The 27141-nt window shown below is 37.6% G+C and overlaps 2 protein-coding genes across 5 annotated transcripts; one reads left to right on the top strand and one right to left on the bottom strand.

The window, feature by feature from the left end:
• Positions 1-136: 136 nt before the first annotated feature.
• LOC135684237 (peripheral plasma membrane protein CASK) lies at positions 137-19366 on the bottom strand. 4 transcript variants are annotated; one of them, XM_065199697.2, is made up of 29 exons: positions 19030-19366; positions 18679-18791; positions 16984-17034; positions 16694-16748; positions 16283-16360; positions 15552-15624; positions 15005-15191; positions 14509-14600; positions 14187-14309; positions 11676-11759; positions 11517-11556; positions 11377-11411; positions 10805-10856; positions 10309-10430; positions 9968-10048; positions 9107-9190; positions 8346-8504; positions 7819-7897; positions 7551-7636; positions 7360-7431; positions 6338-6469; positions 5670-5731; positions 5173-5216; positions 4616-4687; positions 4115-4195; positions 3937-4017; positions 3131-3333; positions 2341-2433; positions 137-1538 (listed from the first exon to the last, which is right to left on the bottom strand). In XM_065199697.2, exons 1-29 carry the CDS (start codon positions 19077-19079, stop codon positions 1365-1367), a joined length of 2658 nt encoding a protein of 885 aa, XP_065055769.2. In that variant the 5' UTR covers positions 19080-19366; the 3' UTR covers positions 137-1364. The 4 variants fall into 4 exon arrangements, with proteins under 4 accessions (XP_065055769.2, XP_065055770.2, XP_065055772.2 ...); XM_065199698.2 differs by lacking the exon at positions 18679-18791; XM_065199700.2 differs by lacking the exon at positions 18679-18791 and having other exon boundaries at positions 16694-16743.
• A 2500-nt stretch (positions 19367-21866) lies between these two features.
• LOC135695727 (zinc finger MYM-type protein 1-like) lies at positions 21867-26526 on the top strand. The gene is made up of 3 exons (XM_089115559.1): positions 21867-22563; positions 23198-23398; positions 23733-26526. The coding sequence occupies exons 1-3, from the start codon at positions 22251-22253 to the stop codon at positions 25976-25978; spliced, it is 2760 nt and encodes a 919-aa protein (XP_088971685.1). The 5' UTR covers positions 21867-22250; the 3' UTR covers positions 25979-26526.
• Positions 26527-27141: the final 615 nt, after the last annotated feature.

The raw sequence follows: 27141 nt of genomic DNA, 5'->3' as shown, positions 1-27141 counted from the left end.
GAAATATGACAATAATGCCGGAGAGACGGCTTTGTAGATATTGATTCGAGGGAAGCGCCATAAATCTCCCCATAAAGGAGGTGACTTTTCCGATATGGGGGTTAAAGAACCGGTGAAGCAATGATAACAATGTATATAGAAATAAATTATTGAAATATTGACTTCAGCAAACGATTTAAGTTACATGCTTCCAGTTTAAAAAATTAATGAACTGATCATAAATTATCAAAATTTACAAAAATTTGAAATATACGTTTACATTTGACAATATACGTCTTACATTTGACTGCGTTTTTGTTTCACGATGGAAAAATCACTCCACCTTAAATTGACATAGCATATAAACAAACTGTCAAGCAGGGTGATTGCTAAATGGGGATGGGGTGTTACGTGGAGTATGCTACACTCCTGTAGAAAACAGGCCTTTGGAAAATGCAGGGTTTGACAAGATAGGAAAAGCGAGTTTGTAAACTGTTAATGGGAGTTGCCCAATCATTTAACTTCCCACACACACTAACAAAAGCTGGAAAAAAGCGCCATTACGTTCATTGGAGTCAAAACTTGGAAAAAATAGCAACGATTCCTGCGGTTTGCCACCATGATGGATAAATGCCAAGGACACAACTTTGGTGGCGTTTCACTAGATCTCGGTGGATTATTGGCCAGTCGATAGCTTTGGAGCACCCAAACTTAACAGGAACCCCTCATCATGTATTAAACAAAACAACATCTAGCTAACCAGTTTGAATTTGTCATTTTCAACTTCTATTAATAGGTTAAGCCCAGTAAACATACTTTCCAAACGGTTGTTGTTGGAGATTCTTATGACAAGAAGGCAACAAGGCCAAATCTTGCAGATGATGAATAGTGACTGCAGGTGCGAAGATACCGTTGAATGAACTCCAAAGTCAAACATCTTATAATCTTTAAAAGTATCTTAATGAAATCAGCATGACATGCACTTGTAGCATGAAAACCTCTTTGTTGACTAAATTCATGTTTTCCAATCAAAAATTCTAAATCACTTGAAAGTGACCGATGATTTAACTCGATTGGGTTTTTTAATCTCCACCAAACAGAAACCAGACTTACTAAATCTTTTATGTGATATCGAAATCTGGAAAAAAATGTAAAAAAACCAAGCTATTGGAGTTCTTTTTGTCTAATAACAATTATTTTGGCAGACATTGCTACCAACCTAGCATTTGTCAAAAACGGAGGGATATTACGTTCGTTTATTTACATACATATCACTTGCATTTCGACATAATAAACAGCATTTTCACTTAAAACCCCCCTTACTGAAACGTAAAAAGTAAGTTCCCTTACTATGTTTCTTTCACTTCCTACATAAAAAAATTCGCCTAATACAACCAACTTGCAGGCACCCACTGAGGCTTCTCGATATCTTCCAGCTCACAAGCAAGCTCTTCTATCGTGTCCTCAATATTATGGTTTATAATTACTAGGTTAAATAAATGTCCAAACTGTTCTTTCAGTGACTCTGACTCTTGCACTAGCCTGTTCAGGCTTTCGTCCTATATAAAAGAAGTATCATAATAAAAGTTATTTGTAGAACTTATTAACTGCAGTTATTTACTAGAATATAGGCCAGAACAATGCATAAACAAGAAGGGAATTGTAGAAGTTTATGATTATTACGGTATTGGCGCAGCTTCTGTTCAAGTTTTCCTCCCCCTATTACGGTCAACCTCTTAAGTTAGTGGTGTTCCATATTAAATTTCTCCACTTTATTCGAATACACAACACTTCATTCCAATCATGCTTCAATGGACCTTTAAAAATATCTTGATGTCTGAGACGACACTGTTGTTTCTTTCGTCAAGTTCTCCAAACTAAAGAGCATTCTGTTCGTGAAGGGGTCATGGGAGTCGTTAAAAATAGAGTAGCAGGTTTGGAACACATACAGAATATGTACAATCTTTCCGTCGGTGAAAAACAAACACTTCTTCTAAATTACTTTTGTACGTAACAAGCTTTAGGATTGCTTTTGTTATTTGAAAACCACATAAAAGAAAGTTGAAGCAAGAAATGTCTAAAAATTTAGTCGATATCTAATCCCTATTACTCCTTTCTCAGGAAAAGTCTCCTGGAGCTTCTCATAAGCTGCTTCAAATAACATAAATATTAAGCATAACATAAATAATACAATGGAGTCTCCCAAGCTGTCCTAGGATCATCTAACAGAGATCGGCATATGTATTTCAAACCTACAGTCTCGAATTCCAGTTTTACTAGGGCAATAGAAGAGTAACGTTTAAGGAAAAAGCTACCACGGATCACTGAGAAACATCAAAAATATAGATTCAAAATACTTACAAAAAACTTATCTCCTCTCTGTGGAAGATTCGTCGGGGCAGCAATAAATACGACATATGGAGCGAATTCAGCACATCGTAATAGTTTTAATGCCTGTAAAGACACGATAATATTGTAAAAAACACGATAATTTGAATTAAAAGAACTAGCTTGCATTTTTGCAGCCACTACGCTTGCAGCCTTAAAAAGCTGAGGTTTGGTTCAGCATACTGCCATTTTAGGTGCACCAAATGATTAAATCTAGTGAATAAAAAACGCGGTTGGAATATCTTGTTTCTAATAAATTCAACAGTTTTCAAGCGTCAGCAGGCTCACGTTCTGTGTAAATCTTGTTACCCGAGTAAAAACGCAGCATTATGCATTAAAAATCAATTGAATTTATGCTGTATCATTTTTGCTTCACCCTATAAAATTTAACTGCAGGTCATTATGAAACGTTTCTTGAAATATCCAAGTTCGCAATGAAGAATCAAGATTATAGGTAGCTCTTCCGCCAAGCCATTGAACCCGTATCTACTTTTATCCCAAGATTATCATTTTATTTCGCTAGTTTACGTTATGGCATTTATTTCTTCTCATACCACGAATGAAAGGCTGAATGCACCTAGGAAAGAAAGGTGTACAGGCACGTAAATACTGGACGTGTGTGGGGAGGTGTGACACGCATTTTATCTTAGCTTTTCTAGGAAAATTCAAACGAGATCTTTTGTCCTTGTATATCACTACCGACCGAGTAAAAAATGAAGAAACAGATTACATAGTATCCTAAATTGCAACGCAACCAACATACCGGAGGCTCAACGTCTAGAACCGCAATGTACCCATTGTTGATAACGTCTCTAATTGTGTCTAATTTAGTTCCATACATGGCATTTTCGTGTGTGCCATACTCTAAAAATTGGTGTGATGCAGTGTCCATTAGCATTGATTCTTCCGATACAAAGTAGTATTGTTTTCCATGCTCCTCGTTGGGTCGTGGCTCACGGGAGGTATCTTGAAAGACAAAAATCGATTGTTCTTCAAGTAGAATTCAGATACCACTTTGTTAAAAAAATTGACGATCAGTCTAAATGAAGTTTTCTTATGGCTGTCGAAAATGCTTTCCATTAAAATTTTGCGCAGCGAAGAGTCAAACAGTCTGGCAAGGTGATAATGACACAAAAATATAATTTAAGAATTTTCGGATTTTGAAAATATACCCTAAATAAAACATACACCCCTTTTGTGGTGATGCTGGCAGAGCAAGTTCACATGCGTAACTAGTCAATACAGGTAGAAGGAAGAAAATTTCCCCTCTGTTAGGCACTTATCTTAAAATGTTTTCAAAGTTTTCCAAAATGATTGCTAACTTAATGTAATCGTTCTTTTATCACAGATTTAAGACTTTTGCGTTCAACTGAAAACCCCCCTAGCTATGCTAAAAAAAACTGGGGCTCGACTATTAGAATCAGCCCCGCAATGCATGTCGGGCTAAGCTTTGATAATGTATGGCAGGTCAGCATTCTAAATACGGTTTTCTGCAAAGTAACGCAGTATGAACGCCAAATCTGAGCTGACGCTTGTAAAGATCATCACAGACCACATTGCGCCACTTACGAGGAATTGGATATGCATATCTCTCTGAGAATCGAGCAATTAATGAATTTTTTATATGTCTTCGGCCAACACCATGTGCACCTGAAATACAAAGACAAAATATAGAATCCTTCCAAGTGAAATGAATAATGAATTGAGAAAACATGAAACGAAGAGTAGAATAACAAAAAACATTTACCAATTAGCACGATTGTTTTCCTTCTGAATGCATTAACAAAAGTCACTTCTTCGTAGGTGAGCAAATCAAGTTGGTCGAAAACTGCCAAAGAAAGTCGGAAAATACAAGATAAGTAGATCTTATAGTGGTTAGATTAACAGCTATTCGCGATGATTAAGAAGAAGCACATGGCATGTGCACTTGAAATTTAAAGTTCTCAGTGCTTTCATCAATGTATTTAAAAATCGGTCAAACAAAACAAAAATTTCTAAATTTTATTTATCAAACAACAACGCATATGACAGTCTAAAGATGGATAATCCATCTTAATCCGAAATCGCCTTATTTGCAAACCCGTTCATATAGCAATCAATAAAGTAGGTCCTGGTTTCTCGTTTGCGTTTGTTTGACATATTGGATTCACGGGTCAGTCGAAAAATATTACTGGCCTAAGTCAAAGACATATCGCATCAGGTGCGAAACAGCAAGAAGAAAACTTGATCAGAGCATTATAAAACATACAAGAATTATGTCTTGCGATGTACTTTCCAATCTTCTTCTTCTTCCTTATTCCTTTCCAAAAGCATTTTACTGCTGCGAAAGATGACAGAAATTTTTCAAAAAGAGCTTTATCAACTGAATCATACTTGAGATCTAAAATATATGGGGTCCGTTAAATGTTGATCAGGGACATGCACTGAAAGGGATCCAGTTAACTTTAGGCTCGGTAAATTCGTAAGAATTTGCATTTGATAAAAGCATTAATTCGCAGCATAATTTTTTAAAAATATTCACAGCTCGTAGCAGTTTTGACCAATTTGAAATCGATGTTTCAAGCATTCCCTGAGCTTCACAGATTAAAACCTTGTACCTACTCTATCCGGCCTTGAGTAACAGGAGGATATGCCTAAAAAAATCCTTAACTGTAAACAAAATCCTTAAAACTAAATGAGTCCCAAGTTTTATCAAGTATGAAAAAATTTTTAAAAAAAGATAGAGCAAATAAAGAATAAAAAAACGATATAGCTGATAAATAACAAATAAATTCATAAATGATATAATTACAACTAGTCACAAACCTCCATCCTTCTTTGATTTTCCAACAGCATGGCTCGCGATCTTCCTGCAAAATATACAATCTCTTAGAGCTGCCAATGGAACAAAAATTTGATTCAGCCAAGCAATTTATCAGCTGCTTAGGAGTCTTGCCAATATTTCTCCGAAAAGAGGACTAGCTTCTCTAAAACAAAGGCTAACTTTTCTAAAATGAGGAATAGCTTTCTCAGAATGAGGGTTGGTTTTCCCAAAAAAGGGCTAACTTCCCCTAAAAAGTAGACAGGTTTCCCCGCTGGTTTCCTTGAAAGCTTCCTCGACATATTCACTGACAGGAGGGCTCTATGTCAACCTGAAGATCTTAAAATCTGCAAAATTCAGCACAGTGCCACAAACCCACAAACCCACAAACCATGTTTGCCAGCTAAGAATTTCCCGTAAGGGAAAACTGCCCCTCACTACCCTTCTTTGGGGCAACACCCCTCTGGCAACTACCGTAAACGTATGCTGAATCTGTACTTACAGTTCTTGTAGTTCTGGAGACGGAACCAGACCTGCTTTCTGGGTATCGCCGGCACGAATCGCCTAGAAAAAGACATACTTGATGAAAAACAACTGAATGGTCAGAATAACATGCAACTCTACATTTAACGTGTCGTTTAGCTTGCTTACACTGAATGTATATCAAACTATCACATGGAACGTATGAGGCTGTCACTGCCTAAGTCCTTTATTCGGCTTAAGACCTCCTTAAACAGTTGCAGCAGTAACGGGGCGTTGTTGATTTTTTTGTAGAAGGAGGAGCATTTATCTAGTGAATGCTTAGCTAACCTAGTTATCCTAGGCAAAGCAGAAAAGGTTCGATACTCGAGAGGAACTTGCTCCCTCTGTTCTCCCTACTCCTCTTGCTGCACCACTCCTGCGTCCTATCACTCCATGACACCCCTGCAGCAATCTTCATTACCAGCTACAGCATTCAAAACATTCAGGTTTCATGTGCCTTTGATTAAAACAACCCTGACAAATCCAATGCTATCAACTCATATCTAAATTCCTACAGACCTAGCACTGCATCATACATAACGTGATAACGTCTCTTCATAGAATTCCTGATAACAAGCTCGAGAGCCAGTTGCTAGTGCATGCGAAATAAGAATATAAGTCATTGAAACACATAGCACTAGACCATACCTGCCACCAGTGGGTATCCGTCTGACTGACAATCTGTAATATTTCACCACGTTTGAAAGCGATGCCTGCTTGTTGGCAGGGAATGAAGTCATCAGCGCGAGGGTCATAGTCAAACAAAGCTCGGACAAATTTCTAGAAAAGGGTAAAATGTACTCAAATATAGAAAGTCATCAAAGACCCAAGAAACTGAATAACTTTCTTCACTGTGTACCTTAAACTTGCAGCGTGTTATACTTGGTCAATATTACATATTTTGATTTTGAAACGTAAGACAAAAAAACTAAAGTACATACCAAAGTGCTTCTTAAATTATTTGAGATTCAATTTTCTAATTTGAGATTCAATTTTCTAATTTTAATTTTCTAAGCTACATTTAGGTGCTTTCCATATTGCCGAATATTTTAGAAAAGTATGTTTTTCTTAACTTTTTTGCTAAAATAAAATGTTTTGAAAGTTGATCATTAGGAAAAAAGCATAAAACAGCAGCAACAGCCATAAACATTAATTGATAAATTAATACTTTTTACATCTTCCCTTGTTGGATAGAAGTTAGGGCCATGACCCATAGCAGGAATAGAAGGATAGAAGTTAGATAGTTGGATAGAAGTTAGGGCCATGACCCTCGCAAGAAAAAACTAAACTGCTATGGGTCATGGCCCTAACTTCTATCCAACAAGGGAAGATGTAAAAAGTATTAATTTATCAATTAATGTTTATGGCTGTTGCTGCTGTTTTATGCTTTTTTCCTAATGATCAACTTTCAAAACATTTTATTTTAGCAAAAAAGTTAAGAAAAACATACTTTTCTAAAATATTCGGCAATATGGAAAGCACCTAAATGTAGCTTAGAAAATTAAAATTAGAAAATTGAATCTCAAATTATACTCATTAGAATCTATGGTAAAACACCCCATTCTAACTAACAAACAATGACTGAAATTACACTATAAAGATACCATAAATATGATGAGTAAACCGTTTCATTTTTCACCGTTAAGTTCAGCAATGCATGGTGCGCTTACCTTCTTCTCTTCCACTTCACTATTACGCAGATTTGGAACAATCTTAAATGTGACGTCACCAGTGGCCTCCCTCTGCAAAACAATGATGTGATAATGATCACCAGTTAACCAAAACAAGAAAGTGAGCAAAGTTGTCGTTTGATGGAAAAAAGATAAACACATTATTGTTTTTTAAAATGTTAATGACATACCAAAATAGCCTGTAAATTTTCGACGGACTGCCTGGCAACACTTATACCATTAATTTCTTTGATTTCATCTCCAACATGCAAAGTTCCTAAAAATAAAGAAACAACCACTGGAATTGCGACGGAAGCAAGAAAAAATGCCAAAATGGTGTCTACAAACAAACCATTTTCATCATAGATGCGCCTTACGATGGCCGAAGCATTGAAGAAGCCACAAAAGACGAAAAATTTAAACCAATAGTAAAGCAAAGTTGGCAAAGAAAGGCCGTACCCTGTCGATGTATCATTCCACCGTGGATTATTCTAGCCACAACGCATTTATTGTCATCGTTAATCTTCAAAGTCACTCCCTTCAAGGAAAAAATCATGGTGAGAGACTGGATTTCTGCGCTGCCTAACCAGTTCACAAGATAACCACAAGTGATTGCAGACTTACAAGGAATCACCAATCATTATCAAATAATAGGTTGTGAAAATCGAGGCAAATTTCTGCTTGACCTTATTACTGCTCCTGTTTAGATGTTTTGCTCTTTTAACTTCCAATTAGAGGCAAATGCATTCAAAGCTTCTACATGTAGATTATAACGCATAATGACTTTGTAAGTCTTAAAAATTAGAGTAGTTGGTGAAATCACGAATTCTTTCAACGATCACTTCGACAAAACTAAGTGGACTTTGTAAAGTCCAGGCCATTTCTACTCTTAGTCATGTTACAGCTGTTCAAGTGCTTATTTACAAAGTTTAAAAGCCACATCATGACTTAAAAGTGACGAAATTAAATGTGTGAAATTTTCTCACCAGCGGCTCTGATCCACTTTTAGTGAACTGAACTAGTCGTACTCGGGTGAGATTTTCTGCAATGCTGTCTGTTTGTTCGATGACGTTATTCGACAAGGATGACACGATACCCCCAGACTGCACCTCCTGTAGCGTCTGATCATATGATGTCATTAAGGCCTAAGGAAATTTCAAACCTATTTTTAAAAGAACCAGCCAAGTACACACGATAAATGAGTATTTTATGACTAAAAATATATATGAAGGGATATATATCAAAGATGAAAATCAACTTGCTAGATATGCAATATTAATCATATTTGTCGATTATTTCCTGACCTTGCCAACCCTTATATCAAACCTCTCTAGGATTCAGGGGGATTCCCTTGTGGCTGCTTTGTAAGATTACACCAATCAGTCAATCAATGACTTACTGAATAAAGTTTGAATCATCTATTGCACAAACATAAGCTGTAAATAATTTAACTACCGAAAACTATACACTAACATTTATCTAAACAAAATTTACAGAATATGAGGCAGACTGGCATATACTTGAACATATACTTTAACAACATAATTGCTGATATCATGTTAACAAATACATATCACCATATATCTGAAATAAAATAGGTCGTAAGTTTTGATTGTTACAATAATACCCTGGCCTTGAGGCTTTGTAATCATAAAACAATAAAAAATATAAAAGGACTCGCGTACATGGGTCAAACTAAGTACTGCAAAACACAGAAAACAATAAGGCAATTAATCTGAACATCTACCATTATATGTGTGTCATTTAATAATTCTTTCAGCTCCAAAGCGGTTTCGTCCGGATTTTCCAGCATTTCGATCGCAGATACTACCTACAACAGAAAGCAGTCACCATTCAGTAGCTCAAACATGGAAAATGATGAGAAGAACAAAGCACATCCGAGTTTTTCACATTTTCAAAACTATTTTCTTTGAGAAATACTAACTACCTACTTCAACAATAGCGCAACTCATATTGTAGCCAAATTTACTGAGCTGGAGATGAAATAATATTGGCAACTTGAGTGCAGGAACGCTTCTTGTCTGTTCGCACTGCGCATTTCTACCTGCTCCGAAGCCAAGTTCATGAAACGCGAATAAAATCACATGTCATGAATACTCAATTCGTTCACACAATAAGACATTCTTCCAATGCAATCCCATGATCCGTGGTTCAATGGGGGTACCTCGTCTACGAAACGAAGCGTTATACGATACCGGGAGAACCAAAAGGAGGTGCAAACAATATGGCTACCTGCATACCTGTAAATTATATCATCCAAAATGGTAAAGTCTCATCAAAGGGGTCTAATTTCCACTACAGAAATTATGGGTGAATTGTTGTACCTGAATATTAACTGTTTTTTCAACTGAGATCTCTGTAGCTCAAAGCGAAAATTAATTTGGTTTGAAAAGCAATGATTTCTAATTAAGGTAGAGAAGAAGGGAACAAGATTGGATGGCAGGGTTAGGAAGATATAATCTAGGCTGTGTTAATACGATTATAAACATACAATTGTTAGCATCCACTATTGCAACTGTTTATTTTAATTGCAAAAACGAGGCAGCATTAGATTGCTACTGAAACTGAGGCTCATTTAGTAACATACTTGACTAGATAAATCAACTGCGTTTGGTTCTAATGAATGTGCTAGCCTCTGATGTGTCACGTGGGACACTTTCGAGTGAATCTACAAAAAACAAACGGAGATTATTGGAATCTGATATGACCTTTCAGTAACGCAAGTATTCAAACTGTAAATTATATAGTTTAAAAATACAGCAAAAAATATAGTTTAAAGCATCAAATGTACTTGATCACTGACAAAGAATGAACATACAAGAAAAATAAGAACATTGAGAGAAAGTTTATCTCATTCTCCTAAAAAAATGAGCAAACTGGGAGAGGCGGAAAACTGGAATTTTCCAATAACATTTGACAGTTGAATACCTCAAGAAGTGAATACAGCGAAGGTATTTCAAAAAGCCACTGCAAAAACAAAATGTCATCTTTTCTTCCACCCGCAAGAAGTTGAATTTCGTCTAGTGAATCGATCAGTTGGGCAATTATAGCTGCAATCAGAGGAATGAAAGATACACATTCACAAAAATTTCGTTGTTACTTGGGGAACTGTCATTCTTAATAACAGGAATGGGGTGGAAGCATTTCTGAAATCAAGACAAATCATGTCAGACCACTCCCCTTTGGCAATGAAACACTTCCATGAAACATTAAATTCATTCTGAATATTTTTCAGAAAAGTTCTCATTGCTCTTGCAATGATCTATGACGAGTACAATAGTTTATTAACCAACAGATGCTTGTCAGCACGAGAGAGAAAGAAAAACGTAAAAATTCATTAACCTTACGAGAGAGAAAGACAGTAATAAAGGCATGCAGGAGACAGGAAAAAGGCAGTACGTAACCAACGGCTGACTGAACATACCTGAATCAGAAAGATCTGGCTCTACTGTGTCATTTTCAAAATCGTTTGTGCCCTAGGGGTAATAAAAGGGTCAATGAAATAAGATTGCATAAAGTAATACATAACAAGGGATATGAGAGAAACTCGAATATAAAATGCGTTATGCCAACATAGAAATAAAGGAATTAGCACAGCACTAGGATCAAATTGATTAAAATTGTAGGCACGTTATTGATAAAACAGAAACGTGTCGCCTCCTCTCTGTAAATACTGGGGAGGATCTAGCTAGGGTGTGGGGGTTTTTTAGGTACTATTGTTATATCGTTTGAATAGCAGATTGGATCATGTGACCAGATATCTCACATCACAACGTAATAAACGGCGCAAACACAGTGACCTCGATGCTACGAGGAGGCTTGTAGAACTTTAATCGGAGTTCGGAGAGTCTCCTCCAATTTTTATTTCTTGATTTCATGGTTAAGTCAGAAAGAAACCTAATGAGAAACAACAGACGAGTTATAGGCTATTGCTTGCAATATTGAATAATAGCGGAGCAATTTATCTAAAAAAAGAAATATGACATTTATTAGTACCTCAATTGGGCTATGCACGAAGCCATCCGAATCTCCTAGAATTTGACAAAAGAAGCAATTAATGCGAAAGATAAAGAGAAGCTTTGACTTTTCATCTGGAGAATGAAAGCGAAAAAAAAATTAAAATATACTGATCATACCTTCAAATTGCCTTCTAGCTAAAGACGCCATAACTTCACCCTAAATAAATGAAAAATCAGGCTACATTAAACTGTACCTTAGAAATAAGATTTTATGAAATTCAGACTGGCATCTATTAAAGATGGCAGCAGTTTTGAAGAAAGCTTATGTTTAATTACCTTCAACTTCTTTCTGGCGTTGAATTTTCTAAGCTCCTCCACGGTATCCTGCAAATGCGTCCTTTCGGCAGATCGATCTCTGTCCTGTGCGAAAAGTTAGTTAAGTCAAATGGCAAACACGTCAAGCTGCAAGACAAAAAATTTGTCTCTACAAAGCCGACGTTTGTAGACTCACCAGAGTACAGATAATGCCAAATAAATAGAAATAGTTTGACAATGAAAAATAATAGTTGCATTAACAGAAAAAACTCCAAAAAGCTAAAATTATCATTATCTAGATGGGGCAATAAATGAACAGATGATTTTAAGAAACTACCACATCATTAGACAAAGCAATAGCATTGGTAGATTAAAATTATGCTAATGATATAAAATTTGAAATTAAACCAACGACAAAACTACCTATCAAAGAACATTAACTTGTGGACCAGCACATCTGAAAGCTCGTGCGTAAAGAAAAGTGGAGAGAATCTAACTTGTGTTTGATGTGATCGAAATCTTCATTAAATATTTAAAACTTCATAAAAAATGCAAACACGGATTAAATAAAAAAACGTATCCAGGATCTAGCACAGCAGTGAAGCTAAAACGAGCAAAGCTTTAATTAGGTCATATGCGAAGGAAATTTCGCAAAGAAATGTCTCAAGAACAGTAAAGACATTGCCATGCAAAAAAGAAAACAAGGTCCATTTGGCACAGGATCAATTCTTCTACTCGTGCGCATCAACAGCATAGCTCAAATAAAATGACCTGGAGCTGTAAAGCGGAGAGAAACATCCTTCAGCCACTGTATCCCATCCAGTCAAAGGAGGATATAGTTGGTGGTCGGTGCGGGAGTTGAGAAATCTGCCAGAATTGAGCAGAAACCGTGTAATGAAGGTCAAGAAACCTAGCAGGGTAGTTTTCCTCAGATAAAGTCAAAATGTGTTTTTTACTTCGATGGTCGATTAATCGCTTGTTTTGGGCTGGAAAGAGCTCTTAAATCTCTCGCAAAAAGGGAGCAATAGTAAGATCGTAAGTGTATTTAAGACCTCGTTGCCATACACCATTTTCGAGCAAAAACAGACAGAACACAAAAACCACACAAAAATACGACAAAGTATGATAGGCCCGAGCACTTCGCTAAAAAAACACTGAAGTCTATTCATTTAAACCACAAAGCAGTTAAATGTGAAACGCCTTTATCGAAACCGGAAGTAGTAAGCTGACAAAAATAGCTTTCAGGTCAATTTTTGGAAAAAAAGTGCTAGGAAAGTTTTAGCAAACAGCAACAGAACCGAAAACTGAGCATTATACAAGCATTATTAAGGGTTCCTTGCACCTAAATTAGTTCCTCTCAATTCAGAATTTCACATGAAGCTGTGTCCTACAACGACGTTACAGAGTTGGTGTGAAGTTTCTTAAAGTAAAACCTCAAGGCTATTTAGGAACTTGAGCCTCTATGGTTTTTCCGGAATATAAACCTTTTTGGGCTGCGGTTAAAAAAATTCTTGAGAAGAAAATTTTAAAAACTGACAAGATGATCAAACTACAGTTTTTAGGGAAAATGTAAAGCTGAAATAAGCGATGCCAAAATTTTTATAATGATGTACGAGCGTTTATACTTCTGGCTTTTTTTATGTCCCTGTTGGTCCCAACGCACCCAACAGTTTCTTGACTTGACAGAATACAGCAATCCGAATATATGTTACAGGGACACAAAACGGTGTAAAGCTAAGATCAATTCTATAATCTACAGACCGAGGAGGCCAATTCAAAAGTAACAATCGATTTGCCATTGTAACGTCGGGCTATGATGTTTTTTAAAAAAGTTTTAACTGGCCGATCTCACTGGAGACTAATGGAGAGCAAGTATAGGCAATCTCTGGATGGAAAGCAAGCTGGGTTCGTGTTTTAGCTTAAAAAGAAAAGAGAGTGAGTCTAGGGCTTGTCCCCATGAACATTTTCAACAATCGTGCCCTATGGAGCATCATAAAACGTTTTTTGAATCAAATTGGCAATATATTCCGTTTCGTAGCCAGATATGCTCCATTTTGAGACACTGACAGTTGAGCGTAGTGGGATGTGGATTCTAACCATCAACGATATTTCTTCAGTTTTCTACCAATACTAAGGCAAGGAGTTGAGCAGTTGGTCCTTATTTCTCTAAGCTAACCATCCAACATCAGATAATCATTCAACATAACAACGTGTGATAAATTTAGAAGGTGACTCCCTTGTCATATACTTCCTGTGGTCATGAAAAGAAAATTGATACCTCAAGGTTGCTAGTCCTCGAATGGCTTTACCTACCTACCATCTTTGGTTTTGAACCAAAGGAGAGAACAAAAATTTTATAGGAAATACAGTCGACATTATTGAGAAAGTCTTAGCCTTAAAAAGGATTTGATACCAGCTGCAATCTTGCTGACCCTTCCAGCACAGGTGTTTGGAAGGATGACCACTTTGTCAACCTATGACATAATTATTAAAAATTTACCATATATATCTTCAGGTATAAGAGTGACTTACAAGTAGCCAAGGGTGCGACAATACTCCATCAGCGGTAATTCTGTCCTTTGGATTGACTGCTAACATACAAAATACAAGGTCACATGCTCTTTCTGATATGCTTTGCCACTGCCTTGATTTCAACTATAAAATCATAATACTTCCGTAAATACAGGAAAATCTTTCATGAATCATTAAACTTTTAATCTTAATCAGCAAAACAAAAATAACACACGGCAATTTTATAGTAAAAACAACATGCTATGGTTCCTGTGATCATTAGAAATGAAATCTTCCATTTGACATTAAAAAATAGCAACGATTTCTGAAACTTTGGACTTACAGAGAAGCTTCCCTGGACAATTGCATCAAATAATATGTCTCCGGTGCCATGAAATGGAAAAGCACCACTCAAGAGTATGTAGAGGACCACTCCTAGTAAACAGAAATTCGGATATTGCCAAAAAGAGTCTTAACGAATTTTTTAGATAAAATTGCAAAATGAAATAATAATACAATATTTCTGTATCTCCAGGTTCTGAGTGACAAATAAACTTAAATTGTAACTGGGATACTAACTGGACAATTGGCAATTGTTATCCAAAATAAAGGATAGTTGCTTAAACAGTGTTTTCATGTATCAGCCATAGCATAAGAGAAAACATTTGCCTGTGTTTCTTAAAAAGGTTTCTTAAAATAACCCAGCAGCAGATATCAAGGGTGCATTGGGGCAATGCCCCCTTAGAGCTAACTGGTGATAGATTATTGACAATCATGCAAACATTCCACTGTTGGGAGCCCTCTTGAATTTACTAGAAAAAACACATGAAATAACTCACCACATCCCCAGATATCTACAGCACAGTCATAAGGTTCTCTTTTAACAACTTCTGGTGCCATAAAATGTGGTGTTCCAATTCTCCCACTTCTGATAAAATTCTCTGGAGGCAATTCAATTGCTACACTAAAGTCTGTTATTTTTATTGGTGCTGTGTCATCCCTGCTCGCTAAGATTATGTTATGGGGCTGTAAAAGAAAAAGTCACAGGGGATTGTAAACTTTGATAAATACTGTAGCATAAAACCACAGCAGCAAAGACAAAACAGTGCCATACAACATATGTTTCTTTTGCAAAACCTCCAAAAAGAAACTATTGTGTAAAGATTCTCTCTGAAAAATTTGCAGCAATGACTTTATCATTTTATACCAAACAAAATACAAAGCATATACTCTCTAATTTCCTTTCATATATACACAGTCTTCAAACTATCAGGCAAATAGTCAACTAATTTTTTATGGCTCAGAGTTCTTGTAATCAAACATACAATATAATCCATTTCCAAATGATAATGGTATTGCTTGAAACAACACATATAAATTGCCAACCTTCATGTCTCTGTGAATGATATTTCTTTCATGAATGTATGCCAGTGCTTCAAAAACTTGTCTTACATAATGGCTTAAGTGAAAAGAAGGATATACTGTTAAATCATAGTTTATGATTGGCAGGAAAACTACTTATTGATTTATAGGTTATAATAAATTACAAAATGATAGAATGATAGCATGATTATGAATAAATTTGCACAACATTCAAGGAATTGTAACCAAATGCAACCCAGGCTTATCTTTTTGCTGGACACCTGAAAAACAACTAGGATACCTAAATAACCAGAGAGGGAGTTGGGAAGTTTTATTTAAGAAGATAAATTCTTTGTGTCAAATTCCTTTACTGAGTTTGATCACTATTTTGCTCTGAAGATTCTTATCTCCCCCTCCCCCTCACCCCTCCAAATGGCACAAGAACCCAAATATATAGGCAAAATGCTGGCCACTTGGAGTGGGAGTCATAATAGTTTTCCGGCATGTGAACAAATGGGTTCAAATTTATAGCTGCAGATGAAGGATGAAAATACAGACCACAGCACCAACCTACTACTTAAAAATTAACAAGTGGTTACAAACTTGTAAATCTTTGAATTGGGATTACCTAAAACTCTCAAACAGTTCAGTCTCCATTAAGTTGCAGCAGGTGACATTAAAAGGTTCAATAGTTAAGACATATTTGTTTTATTTATAATTTTTAAACAAACTGAATTCATGTTTTGTATATTCACCTTGCAACAGCTTCACTATATACAAATCCATTGTTAACCCTATTTACTATTTCTTCGCAGAGATCAACACCATCCATCCTATATTGAAGAAACAAATTTCATATCAGATTACGCAATCATCCTGTTTCCACTGACCATCTTGAGAAAATGACACTCTTTGCCAAAAATAACTCCTTCTGCCAAAGAAACCCGTTTTGCTAAAAAATTTCCTCAGGAAAAACGGCAAACTTCTTAACACAGCTTTAAATAATACCGAGCTCTTGTGTTTCCAATGACCAATTGGAATTTATGACATCAAGACAATCTTTCATAGCAAGTGAGCATCCACAAAAAATAATTCAACACGATAAGGTACAGACATTTTCATTTTCATTTTGAGGTAATGAAAATAGCAGGTGAAAAAATACTTACTGTTCAGTTACCATGTAAACAGCATCATCAACTTTATGTGCAGATAAAATCTGAACTGATTAAAAAGAGACTTTGACAATGAAAATTGACAGGCTTTGACATACTTGTACTATAAATGCAAAATGCAAAATAATGCAAAATATTGTAGGAAGACCAATTTGCTATAAAAAATTTTCTAAAAAGTCTTAGCTGCTTTTGCTTTTTTATTTTCTTATTTTCTGGGAGATTGTATTAAAATTATGCAAAATATGTTGCATTAGGAATGTTTATAGAAATTGTTTGCTCCTCACCTATATGTGGGTGCCTTAATTTGCTGCAAATCGAAACTTCCCTCTCGATATCTGAAAAGAAAGAGCCAGAAACATTCATTCACTTGAAAAATTGTCTTAAAATGCATAATATAAGCCGAGAGGCCAAAGAGGGAGGGGTGGTGGGGAGAGTACCCCTTTTGTCCTTTGATAGGAGGGGCAAGGAGGGCAAAAGTCCCTGTGAAGTCAGCATTTTTCAATTATCAAGGTGACTAATATAAAATATTGACTGTAGTGCCTTATTCACAATGAAATATCACTTGTAAGAAAATTGTGAGAAAATTACTTATATGACAGCAGTTAGCCCATTTTTAGAAGACTAAAAAAAATTAAAATAAAAGGACAGTTACAAAAGAATACGCAGATTTTGGTTTTCTAGTATACATTTTAGACAGGAATCTGTTAGCATTATTCCCATTTCATTAATATCAGTGGTAAAAGGAGCTTAAGGGACAGCAAGAAGCAAATACTTCCTAAGTTGGTGAATCATGTTTTGAATCAAGTTGGTGAATCTGACTGTGAAATGCCAAAAATTACGCTGTTATAAGGCAGTAGGAATTTAATTCATATTGGAGGAGGGTGCGGGTAGGGCAAAGCATCTCTTTTTTCATTTTCAATAGAAGCATTCTAACTGAAGAAGAAAGCCAGCTTATATAAAAGAGGAAGCAGTAAAGTGAAAAATACTCATTATGCACCAAGTGAAGCAAATTGTTGAAAATTGATGGAATTATGAACACATGCTCATAAAGAAATAGTATCTTATTATGTGGTTGTTAGCTGACTTGGTGATGGGCTTAATCTGATGAGTCATTTTCATTTTAGCTTTGATTTTTTTCTAGTAAGCCGATTTGAGTGGCCAAGCAACAATTTGTAACTGAATCTTAGAACCATGCCAAAAAGAACTCTGCATGCTGGCCAGGTTTAGTTTTCAAGCCAGTGTTTAAAAACACCTCTAATTTATTACAGAAATTATTGCTGGAGCATGGGTCATTTACTACAGAAGAGAGTTACATCGCCTAAATGTGGGAAACTAGATGATGTGTGACCCTCGTAGAGAAAAGTGCTTGACAGGAAAATCCCTACAAAATGACACATGATGGGAAGGATGATCAACAAGTATCATTTTGTTTCCAAGAAACAGGGAACCTAGGGCTTACGACTTTCCCTTGCTCTACTCCCAAACTTAGATAGTCTGCCACATCTGCATATATTTATGGAGAGAGTAAGCGCTTGCACATCCGCGATTTTTATGAAAAGAAATAAAAGCACATTTGAGGAAAATGTAGAGCCTCTCTGATCGCCCTGGGTCTCGTGGACACTTCAAGTATGGTTTCTGGGTTAAAGAAATGCAGGATATTGAACTCATTAATGACAAAAAAATTTACGAAGGTTGGTTGAATTAGTCGAATCATAAGCAAAAGTGACGTATCTATAAATAATAATAATGAGGTCAAAAATTATAAGGATTAACGAAACCGATTTCGGGACTCCATTGTTCAGTGTTTTATGTAGACTGTTTTTAATGTCCATGTAACATAAACAGCGTTGACACCTATCGACTCTGCCCGGTAACCTTAAACGAGAAATTTCGTTCTCTAAAAGAGTAATTTCTAAAGTTACAAAGCTATTACTTGTCTAAATTTCCTTGAATTATTAACTATGCAGGCAAAATATTACCTTTTATCGTTAATCCAGTGGTAATTGTCATTTTTGGAATATCGATAATTTTAACTGTAACACAGTCATTATTCCTCCGATCGGTGCAACCATGCACACTGCAAAATGCACCTCTGTAAAACAAGGGGTTATCGGCAATCACAGAAAAATATCCTAACAAGTCATCAAAACGTTTTTACAGTATTACAAAGCTTTACAAATCCAAATTGATAGATTAAACAAAAGTAAATTTGTTGCGATTTAAATGAGGGGTCACATAAGTTCGACAAATGTAAACTTTACGAATAAAATGGGCTCCGTTGAAACTGTAACGATAAATATGAGTTCATGAAAAGGAAATTTTATGAATACCTTCCTATTTCTCCTTCAAGGTCGAAGAAATCCGGAAATCCCTCTTCCATCTTTAAACCATCGAATATAAAGTTATCTACTAGCAGCACTACGGCCTAAACGTGAGGTTATCACGCCTCTCTTTCCCAACGAAAGATAAGAATGTCCTTGTAAATCAGCCGACAACTGTTTCCGTTCTTTCAAAAGTGATCATCCTTTCCATGTTATTACGTTTGGAGAAACAAGCGCTAAGTTCTGCAGGACTGTCCATCTGGCTCCATCCATCCCCACTGCTCTCTTATCATACTCAACAAATCACTCCATGAATTATATCAAATATATCCGTGGATTATATTTCGCGGACCCGAATTTCACTGTATGTAAAGTGAATCTTCTATTGTATTCTCATTCCAAATTTTACGAAGAGCAATGAAACCCAGCCGACCTGCCAAGGTCAAATTCGCACCACTTCGACATAGTATATACTATAACTACATATAAACACAATGTACTGTAGAAAAAACATGCTTCAATGTCTTTGGTTTAAAGCCAGTTTTTTGTTGGCAATTTTGTTATTTCTATATTTCTTGAAAACTTCATATTCCTATTCTATTTTGGTTTTTGCTGTTTATTTCTGCCTCATACAGAAAAGTCTGTGCTGTCAGATTAGCCAATTTGGAAGCAATTGCAATTAAAGTCACCCCATCCAGCAGTCTATCATTTACTCTACTACAGCCTGATAATATGACAAGGTCAATGGAGGCGCAAGGTAGGCAAACCCTCCTTCGTTTAAAATGTTGTTGACTTCGGGGACTCAGCCACCCCAACCAATTCTGCATAGACCTTACATTCGACAATTTCCCCTTTGCCCTTGAATGCTCTTGATATGCTTCATTTGCAAAGATTTTAACATGGGGTGCATAAATATTGTTAATCCTCTTATCCCTAGCACCTTTTTTAAATTGTGGCTATCTTGAAAACATGGAATGTGAAATGTTGGAATGTTTGGATGTTGGAAAGCTGGAATATTGGAGTGTCGGAATGTATTTTCTCAATGTGTTTAAGTCACATTCCAGCGTTCCAACATTCCACATTCCATGATATCAAAATAGCCATTCCTTCAAGGATATATTGATCAGCTCTTACAGTCATCACTTGCAGGGGCATCGCCGAAGAGGGTATGAGGGCGTTGTACCCCCAACATTTTGTTCGCCGGGCAAGATAAGAAAAAATATTCTCACCCTGTAGTAAAAATGTAACCTTTTTGCAACAATGGTAACGTATTAACATTTTTGTAGCAGTTGAACTTTCAAAGTGTGGCACTTTAGTATAAATTTTGAAGTTAAACGCATAAAAGTAGCATTTAAGATTGTTTATATTATGACCACACCCAAAATTCATTTCTGTAGCCACCTGAAAACTTTTTTGGGCTTCGTTCCCGATATCTCAATTTCATATGTAAAGTGGGCCTCCACCAAACTTTTAGATTACAAACGACTTGGTTTCCAGGTAGACTTTGGCCCCCGAAAGAAACAGAGGTGTTCCCTTCTGTTTCTTTTATCGTGCATTGTTAACCAGTCCCAGCTTTCCAGAGGCGTTGTGGCTCCTAGAAAAGAGCCGGGAGAAAATTATCATAAGGGGGCCCGCTCTTCATCTATAATCACAAACCACAGGTCGCCTATGGTACGACCTGGAAACCATGCGAAACATTACAAAGACGACAGTTTTAATCATCTCTAAAGGCTCGTCGCTATTTTTAATTGGGATGTATCTCCTTTTCTCTAACAATAGTCTCTTTAAGCAGAAACGGGGGCACGAAATTGAACCTTGAGAGAGGGGCTAAGTAGCAAATTTAGTAACATAGGAGCACCCACCATGGTTGGGTCCGTCGCGGAATTTTTTTTTAAATCAAGCCTTCTAGAATGGCTAAAAATGCATCTCCCAGACTAAAATTTAACAAATTACTACACCGCTCAGAATAGACCATTCGAGGATTCTCAGAAAACATCGATTATTAATTTTTAGAAACAATTTGGGAGGGTAGTAGTCATGCTGAAACTCTAGTGACAGACTTTGGGAAAAAAAGACTGACCTTCGGATCAGAGTGCACATCGATGTGAATAACAAGATGTTGGAATTTACGTCGCCTGTTCATATTCCATGCATCTCTTTCACAGGGGCCTGCTTGTATATGTTTCTCTGTTTGTATATGTTGACCTCCTCTAATTCTGAACTGTGAACTTGAGTCTACATGCAAGTGAGGGGTTTTCTCACCAAGGATTTTATTCATATTAAATATTTTCCGGGGCTTTACACACTTACTTTAAAGGGACCCACCGGGAAATTTCCCGGTATCCCGCCTAGCCACAAATCCCCTGCAGCTTTCATTCCAGAATCTGATGTGATTCAATTAGAAATAGGTGATCACTATGAATTCCATGACAATCATTAGATTTGTTTGAGAGTATGGATGAAAATATCGGCACTTTCTATCAACTGTTGTCACAAGTAATTGATCAACGCACACCTAATATCGCTATGATTGAGCCAATTCGACCAAAATGATATGCTTTGCAACTTTATTATCAAGCCCGTCAGAACCGGGGGGCTGGGGGATGGGCTGGAGCCCCCCAATAATTGTCAAACTGTAGTATGCTTCCTTTATAACAGTGTACTGAATGAGAACGAATTCAGTGGGCAGCCCCCCTCCCCCCAATATGAATTTCGTTCCAAGAGCACTGCCTAACAAATCAGAGTTCACAAGAAAATTCTACAAGAGATCACGCAATTGAGCCACTAAAGGCCCTTTAGCTTTGTAACAACCCTTAAGAGATAGGCCCCGTTTACACGGGCTCAATCCAGGCCAGTGGTGGCGCCAGAGGGGGGGCAGGGGGGGCTACAGCCCCCCCGTCGGAGGAGGCTAGCCCCTCCGTCGGAAGATAAATTATGCTTGAATTTTTTTTGTCGGAGCGAATTTTTTAAGTTTTGGCGGAAATAGAAATTTCTAAAAGGACTGTTATCAGAATTCAGGAAGCTCATCCCAAAACAACTCATCGACACATCAATTTCATGGTAAATAATAATCTGTTATAAGAAGTTTGAATTGGTTGTTTAGATGTTCAGTACCAGGTGTTTTCCGCATGCTGTTAAATTTGATCTTATGTTATGGATAGTGCAGTTCGTCCAAATCTTGCTTGCTATAACCAACCTACAACATCGGAATATTTTTGTGCGATAGCGATATGGCAACAAATGTTACCCGTTTCAGTGTTAGATGTAGTATATGTAATGACGTATTTAACAATGATTACGCTGCCCGCCACACGAAGTCCAAGCACAAAGATTTGGCTGCAATGGGAAGGACTGCTCCTACGACGGCAATAGTTGAAACGGACTCGCAGCAGAGAAAAATAAAAACATTTTTTCAATCAAAAGGCGGTACTTTTCCAAAGAAACGAAAGGTTAATGATTTTGAAACTGAAAGAACAACAGAAGACCCCGAAGAACAAGAAGTTGAAATTTCGAAAATTCAAGACGAAGAGCAAATCGAACGTGGTATGTTATACGTTTTAATATTTAAGTCCTTTTAATACGAGGAAAAACACTTAGCAAAGGGCTTCAGCCATAAAAACAATCAAACTCATTTACGTAGTAGCTAAGCCATTTTACCCCATCCCAACCATACATATTTGTAGTGTTTTGCTTCTACGTACACGTTTTTTTATTTATAAGAAACTTGACTCAAGCCCAGAGTACTAATAGTTTCCAAATTTCTTATTTTTTACTATTTTTAAGGGAAACCATCTATTACTATTTACGATAAATCCTTCTAGTTTTTTTTATAAACAAGTTCCTTATTAAGAAAAAAAGGTGTATTTTTATAGGAAACCTAGCTCTCCAGAAATTAAAAGTTTCTTATTTTCGGACCTATATAATATGGGATTTCACTGCGACTGCGACATATTTAAACAAATATACCTGGCTATGACTGGATGAGGAATAAACCTTGTTAGACGTATAAATTTCTTCGTTTTATTTACAAATAAAAATAATTTTTTGGATGATTTTGATATTAAGAGTCACAAAAGATTGATTAGTAAAAATGCCTTTTTGTCCATCTCCCAGGAGATATTATAATCTTTTTCACACATGTAAAACAGGGTAGTAAATCATTTGTTTAAACTTCCAGGTACAACTTCTAGCTTGGACCCCGAAGTCACGAATGTAGATGCTGACAACTACGTCACCATTTCGGAAGCCGAACAGTCGATGTCGGACATTGTGGAAGCAGCAAATGAAAGCGACAGCAACGAGGATATCGAGGAAAATTTGGAACAGTTGGAACTCGAGTTGGAAGATGAAGTTGATCCTGCAGGATTATCAGCCGAAGGTATACTAACTAGCTATCAGATATAATCGTAACTCTCCATTAACCAGCGGCGTAGGGGGGTACTAAAAAGTGGAAGGGCGCGTGAAAAAAGGGCACCTTGGTATGTAATTAAGACGAAGGCAAACCCTGCTAGAAGGGCACGGGGGCATGCTCGCCCGGAAAAGTTTTGCATATAAGCAGCCACTTTGGCTCCCATAGCCTCTTTCGCACTAAAGCTCAAAGAAAAGTCTAAAACAATGAAAAGAGGCACTTCTCAGATATAAAATAGGGCACTGCCAAGAACTTAACAGGAAAAAAGTTTGCAAAGTGTGATGGATAATTTTTTTCGTTTTAGCACTTCAAGGAGATTCGAGAGGACCGCAACTTACACTATCCGTCGCTGGCCCCAAGGACATATCCTCAACCAAAGACGGCGGACCTGTGCAGCCTCGTAATATTTCCTTCCCTACACATTTGATTGGCAATCAGCATCGCGCATTCACACCTTTGCTGTATGAAAAGTATCCCTGGATTGAGTATTCGCAAATGGAGGATGCCATCTTCTGTTTCCACTGTCGTAATTTTTCAGAGAATCGGAAGGATCCAGCGTTTGTTAGTCAAGGCTTGCGCAATTGGAAAAGATGCTATGGCACCAAAGTGAATGATAACAAACTCTTGCAACATCAAACCAGCCATCTTCATGCCCAAAGTGTAGCTGCTAAAGCGCACTATGAAAACGTTAAGTCTGGAAATTTTCAGACCATTGCCACACTTCATGATGCCGCTTATTCGAAACTGGTTAAAGACAACAGGCATTACATGCGAGTGATTTGCGAAGTCCTGCTTCTCACTGCTCAGCGGAAGATTGCCCAACGTGAGACTGGAGGTTCATTTCGTGTTGCCGATATAAATAAAGAAGCTCTAGACTATGGACCTTCTTGTGGTAATTTTCTTGCGATACTTGGTCTTCTTGCAAGGCATGACCCAGTTGTTGCTGACAAAATCCGCACTGGCCCGAAAAATGCAAAGTATACTCACCACAGCGTACAGAATGCCATCTTAGACATTATGAAAGACATGGTTCTTGAGCAAATAAAAAGTGAGCTCAATAAGGCTCAGTATTTTACCGTCCTTTCAGATGAGTCTAAAGATAGAAGCAAAAAAGAGCAGCTTGTTGTTGCAGTTCGTTACTGCTACGAGAATGCCATACATGAGGAATTTATTGGCATTGCTGAGGCGCAAAGTTTAGATGCAGATGGTCTTTCAGACACAATAATTGAACGATTGCAACGCATCGAAGCCAACATGAAAGCATGCGTGGGGCAAGGCTACGATGGAGCTTCTGTTGTTTCTGGTCACCTGAATGGCGTTCAAAGGAAACTTCCTCTGAAAACCGGTGCTGAAATGGCTTACTACGTCCATTGCTTTTGTCATCGATTGAACCTTGTGATCGTCGATGTTGTGAAATCAATCAGTTGTGTGGCAGACATGATATCGCTATTCAGAAGCCTGCATTCTTTTCTGAGCAGCAGCACCGTTCATGTACGATGGGTAAAGGTCCAAGAGGATCACAAGGTTCATGTGATGGAAATTGGAAAAGTTTCTGACACGAGATGGTCTTGCCAGGCGAAGCAATTCAATGTTTTCTGGGAGCGGTTGGATATCTTGGTGGAAGTCCTGCAGGATGTGATTGACACAGATACGAACCCCGGTCGCAGAACAGAAGCTACTGGTTATCTTCTGCAGATTGACAGGAAATTTGTGAGATACCTGTTTGCCATCCGACACGTCTTGAACAAAGCCAAATTTGCGTCTGACATGTTGCAGAAACCCTCCAATGATTTGAGTCAAGCCATTGATCTCATTGCAACATTGAAAGATGAACTGGATGACTGTCAAAGCAGGGATAAGATTCAAGAGTTCTGGGATACTGCCGAAGAAGCAGCGGATCGCTTGGAATTGCCGGAAGAAAAAAGACCACCAAGAAAGAGGGCAACGCCTGCTTCTCTTCGAGAGTTTGTTGTGGAAGCATCTTCAGAGCCTCAAGTAGCAAGCGGGTTTGATGGCTACGTACAAAATGTCAAAGAAATACTAAACAGAACAACTGCAGAACTTTGCAAGCGGTTTGACGAAAAAAACATAAAGATCATGAAAGGCATAACTGCATTGGCCCCCAAGTCGAAAAGCTACTTGGACCCAACAACTCTTGTCAATTTTGCTGAGCTTTTTCAGTCTGAAATTGGTGCACTACGCAGTGAAATTGCCACATTTAAATATATGCTCTCAAGAAAAGAAGAAAAACACCGCCCAAGCACACTTCTGCAACTAGAGGCACACTTGGAAAAGCTAAATGAAGCTTTCTTTGAGCTGCACCGGCTTGTATCCATCGCATGCACTTTGCCAGTCTCTTCAGCCGAATGTGAACGCAGCTTCAGCTCTATGCGCCTCATCAAGAGTGATCTGCGCTCACTTATGAAGGACGAGCGTCTAGACAGTCTGATGATGCTAGGTATTCATCGTGCCCGTGGAAGTGCTCTTGACTTGGACTCAGTAGTAGACAGATTTAAGGCTAAGTTCCCGAAGAGTAGAATTGCTCTGTGAAACAATTTTGATTCTTGGACTTGAATTTTCGATATGTAGAAGTGCGTATTCCACCGCTTAGGTCTGTTCCTATAAAGTTACGTTGTGTTCCAGTTTTCCTTAAGTTCAGTTGGTTGCTTTTTATTTAAATTCATACTTTCCAAAGATAGGCCCTACTTGAATTGGCAACGTTTGATGAGTTGTAAAGATTTAGAGTAGTTTTAAGCTTATCTAGAGGCAGCTTTCAAAAAAAATTTCCAGGGACGCCGGAGAAGGGGGGCGCGGGGGGGCAAGCGCCCCTCCTGCCCTTTGCTAGGAGGGGCAAGGGAGGGGGCAAACGTGCCCTTAGTAATATGTCAAAAAACGTAGTAAAAAACACGATTACACCATTTTGATAGCATTTTTAGCCAATCTAATGGGTGTAGCCACCAAAATTTTCCCGGGGGAGTACCCCCGGACCCCCCGAATTTTTGGCTCGCAACGCTCGCCTTCGGTCTCCAGTACCCTTACAATTCCTTGTCGCCCCCTAGCCCTATCGTTCTCTAAAAAAATTAGCCCCTCCGTCGGAAGTGCTAGCCCCTTTGTCGGAGGAAACCTAGCGCCACCACTGATCCAGGCCGGGATCGATCCAAAGGCTTCCGTTTACACGGGAACGCTCGGGATCGTTCCGCTACCCGTACTAATTTGGGTTCGCTTTAGAGACAGTGGTAGCGCTAGAAATTCTCCGACAGAGAGGCTTGAACTTCTGACAGGGGGGCTAGGCAATCGTTTTCTCTCTTGGACTCTATTGGTAATTTTTTTTAGGCTCGCGGCACTGATTGGTCAACTATACCGGTCTTGTGCTTGCGTTTTTCTGATTGGCCTATTTCGATCCACAACTGGGTATATATTTTCCATCGTGTTCTTTCGGAACCTTATTCTGACGTTTTATGCTCTGAGAAGTGTCAGACGAAAAAGCTTTTAGTATGAACATGAATTTAACAAACAAGAAAGAGCAGCTCTTTAAGGCCGATTTTCTGGGTAAGAAATAAGACATCATTTAATCATTAAACAGAATAGGGACCAATTTTACTTAGGTAGTTTAAGTCTTTGATGATGCTTACAGATGCTCGTGTCGCAATAAACAAGTACAGGAAAATTACTACCTTAGGCGGCACCATGATTGCCGCAGAAGGTGGGGAAAT

This window comes from Rhopilema esculentum, unplaced genomic scaffold (assembly GCF_057945365.1).
Source record: "Rhopilema esculentum isolate cy_ngs unplaced genomic scaffold, ASM5794536v1 HiC_scaffold_34, whole genome shotgun sequence".
Taxonomy (NCBI): domain Eukaryota; kingdom Metazoa; phylum Cnidaria; class Scyphozoa; order Rhizostomeae; family Rhizostomatidae; genus Rhopilema; species Rhopilema esculentum.
This window is presented reverse-complemented; position numbering and strand designations above follow the sequence as displayed.

What these genes read in the sequence shown, in the direction of transcription:
- LOC135684237 (XM_065199697.2), bottom strand. Translation starts at nt 19,079, where the DNA reads ATGGAAGAGGGATTTCCGGATTTCTTCGACCTTGAAGGAGAAATAGGA. An exon ending in AAAATTTACAGGCTATTTTG is followed by an intron (nt 7,432 to 7,550) that starts GTATGTCATTAA and finishes ATTGTTTTGCAG; the next exon opens with AGGGAGGCCACTGGTGACGT. An exon ending in TTCTAGACGTTGAGCCTCCG is followed by an intron (nt 2,434 to 3,130) that starts GTATGTTGGTTG and finishes GTGTCTTTACAG; the next exon opens with GCATTAAAACTATTACGATG.
- LOC135695727 (XM_089115559.1), top strand. Translation starts at nt 22,251, where the DNA reads ATGGCAACAAATGTTACCCGTTTCAGTGTTAGATGTAGTATATGTAAT. An exon ending in CGAAGAGCAAATCGAACGTG is followed by an intron (nt 22,564 to 23,197) that starts GTATGTTATACG and finishes TTAAACTTCCAG; the next exon opens with GTACAACTTCTAGCTTGGAC. An exon ending in TGCAGGATTATCAGCCGAAG is followed by an intron (nt 23,399 to 23,732) that starts GTATACTAACTA and finishes TTTTCGTTTTAG; the next exon opens with CACTTCAAGGAGATTCGAGA.